The sequence below is a fragment of the Cheilinus undulatus genome, linkage group 23 (genome assembly GCF_018320785.1).
Source record: "Cheilinus undulatus linkage group 23, ASM1832078v1, whole genome shotgun sequence".
Classification (NCBI taxonomy): Eukaryota; Metazoa; Chordata; class Actinopteri; order Labriformes; family Labridae; genus Cheilinus; species Cheilinus undulatus.
In genome coordinates this window covers 17,240,799-17,243,436 of record NC_054887.1, presented here as the reverse complement: position 1 = coordinate 17,243,436, position 2,638 = coordinate 17,240,799, and the positions used below count along the sequence as shown (strand labels likewise).

Genomic DNA, 2,638 nt, shown 5'->3' with positions numbered 1-2,638 from the left:
TTAATAATGTTTTTTGGTGAACATCAAGAGAGACCTTTACAAATTAGCTGTTTAGCACACTGATGTAGTTTTAAATGGTTTTGTACCTGTCCATTCACTGGTTTCACTACATTGGTTTAAATACAGACATTTTAGCGACTAGAAGACTTGCCATTAATTTAGTCATGGATTATCAACATTTAAATTGTTCTTTTTTTTCAAATCTTTCAATTTGAACGTTTTTATTATTTACAAAGTTGAATAAATCAGACACAGATGTCACAGCGCTGTATTTTATGTCTTTTTTCAGCCAAAATGTGTTGCACTGTTTAGGGGATACTTGGCTGAAAATAATATTTCACAGGGTGTGGTGTGATGTGGGAGGGTGTGGTGTGATGTGGTTTGGTTGGTGTAGTTGGTGTGGTTGGTGTGGTGTGTTGTGATGTGGTGTGATGTGGTTGGTGGGGTGTGGTTGGTGTGATGTGGTGTGGCGTGGTTGGAGTGGTGTGTTATGGTGTGGTGTGATGTGGTTGGTGGGGTGTGGTTGGTGTGGTGTGGTGTGGTTGGTGTGGTGTGTTGTGGTTGGTGTGGTGTGGTTGGTGTGGTGTGATGTGGTTGGTGGGGTGTGGTTGGTGTGGTGTGGTGTGGTTGGTGTGGTGTGGTTGGTGTGATGTGGTGTGGCGTGGTTGGAGTGGTGTGTTATGGTGTGATGTGATGTGGTTGGTGGGGTGTGGTTGGTGTGGTGTGTTGTGGTTGGTGTGGTGTGATGTGGTTGGTGGGGTGTGGTTGGTGTGGTGTGGTGTGGTTGGTGTGGTGTGGTTGGTGTGATGTGGTGTGGCGTGGTTGGAGTGGTGTGTTATGGTGTGATGTGATGTGGTTGGTGGGGTGTGGTTGGTGTGGTGTGTTGTGATGTGGTGTGATGTGGTTGGTGGGGTGTGGTTGGTGTGATGTGGTGTGGCGTGGTTGGAGTGGTGTGTTATGGCGTGGTGTGGTGTGGTTGGTGGGGTGTGGTTGGTGTGGTGTAGTGTGGTGTTGTGTGGTGTGGTTTGTGTGATTTGGTGTGATCTGGTTGATTTTCTGTGGTTGGTGTGATGTGGTGTGGCGTGGTTGGAGTGGTGTGGTGTGGTGTGGTTGGTGTGGTTGGAGTGGTGTGGTTGGAGTGGTGTAGTGTGGTGTTGTGTGGTGTGGTTTGTGTGATTTGGTGTGATCTGGTTGATTTTCTGTGGTTGGTGTGGTGTGGTTGGAGTGGTTGGTGTGGTTTGGTGTGGTTGGAGTGGTTGGTGTGGTGTGGTGTGGTTGGAGTGGTTGGTGTGGTGTGGTGTGGTTGGAGTGGTTGGTGTGGTGTGGTGTGGTTTGGTGTGGTTTGGTGTGGTTGGAGTGGTGTGGTGTGGTTGGAGTGGTGTTGTGTGGTGTTGTGTGGTGTTGTGTGGTGTTGTGTGGTGTGGTTTGTGTGATGTGGTGTGATCTGGTTGATGTGCTGTGGTTGGTGTGGTGTGGTTGGAGTGGTTGGAGTGGTTGGTGTGGTTGGAGTGGTGTAGTGTGGTGTTGTGTGGTGTGGTTTGTGTGATGTGGTGTGATCTGGTTGATGTGCTGTGGTTGGTGTGGTGTGGTTGGAGTGGTTGGTGTGGTTTGGTGTGGTTGGAGTGGTTGGTGTGGTTGGTGTGGTGTGGTGTGGTTGGAGTGGTTGGTGTGGTGTGGTGTGGTTGGAGTGGTGTGGTTGGAGTGGTTGGTGTGGTGTGGTGTGGTTTGGTGTGGTTGGAGTGGTTGGTGTGGTGTGGTGTGGTTTGTGTGCTGTGGTTTGTGTGGTGTGATGTGGTGTGGTTGGTGTGGTCTGGTTTATGTGCTGTGGTTTGTGTGGTGTGATGTGGTGTGGTTGGTGTGGTCTGGTTTATGTGCTGGTGGTGTGGTGTGATACAAAACTATATAATGCAAAAGATATCATAATACAATATCACACAATATAATATGATACTTGATATGATACAATATGACCAGACATGCCAAGATGTGATACTATTGGTGTTAAGATAATCTGATATGGATCGGGTAACTGATCTTGACGTCAGCGGTCTGAATGCATCGGTCCGGGGAGCCCTGGACTGGTAAAAATGTAGCTTAAATCGGTCTTTGCACCGGTTCTCGCATGACCTGAGTTGACCTTTTACCTTTAAATGAGAGTTCCGTTCGCCGGAGGTAGCTGGATGTGTTTCACCGGTCATCGCCTAAACATCTTTCAGTTACAGTTCTGAACCTCAGGAAAAAGTCATATGGACTTTGTATGAAAGAAGGATAACTTTCAAAATGTCTGCCCGTCTGTACTCTTTGGAGAAAAGCGATTAAGAACTACGGCAGCTCACAAATCTCACCTGTTGAGATAGTGGAGCTAAAGTTTAGCTAAGATGCTAACGCTAAACGCAGCACAAACAGACCCGAACATACCTCTTTTCTGAGTTTAAACTCGGAGAAGTCTTCAGTTATCACCATAACAACAGCCCCTTCATTCACAGGGTTTAAAACCGTAACATGTTGTTGGGAGTGATTGATTTGGTGACATAATCAATACATCTGAGCCCACTGATATGATATTAAACAGAGAGGACTTGACTGAGCTGGAGATCAGCTGTTCTCCAGTGTGTTAATTCAAGAATGAAAACAATCA

At 47.1% G+C, this 2,638-nt stretch overlaps 1 protein-coding gene across 1 annotated transcript; it reads right to left on the bottom strand.

Moving 5' to 3' along the window:
- Positions 1 to 488: 488 nt before the first annotated feature.
- Positions 489 to 2,198, bottom strand: LOC121505796 (histidine-rich glycoprotein-like). Its single transcript, XM_041781349.1, has 3 exons — positions 2,145 to 2,198; positions 1,458 to 1,898; positions 489 to 1,199 (listed from the first exon to the last, which is right to left on the bottom strand). The coding sequence occupies exons 1-3, from the start codon at positions 2,196 to 2,198 to the stop codon at positions 489 to 491; spliced, it is 1,206 nt and encodes a 401-aa protein (XP_041637283.1).
- Positions 2,199 to 2,638: the final 440 nt, after the last annotated feature.

What these genes read in the sequence shown, in the direction of transcription:
- LOC121505796 (XM_041781349.1), bottom strand. Translation starts at nt 2,198, where the DNA reads ATGACCGGTGAAACACATCCAGCTACCTCCGGCGAACGGAACTCTCAT. An exon ending in AACGGAACTCTCATTTAAAG is followed by an intron (nt 1,899 to 2,144) that starts GTAAAAGGTCAA and finishes TGCATTATATAG; the next exon opens with TTTTGTATCACACCACACCA. An exon ending in ACCACACCACACCAACCACA is followed by an intron (nt 1,200 to 1,457) that starts GCACATCAACCA and finishes CACCAACCACAG; the next exon opens with AAAATCAACCAGATCACACC.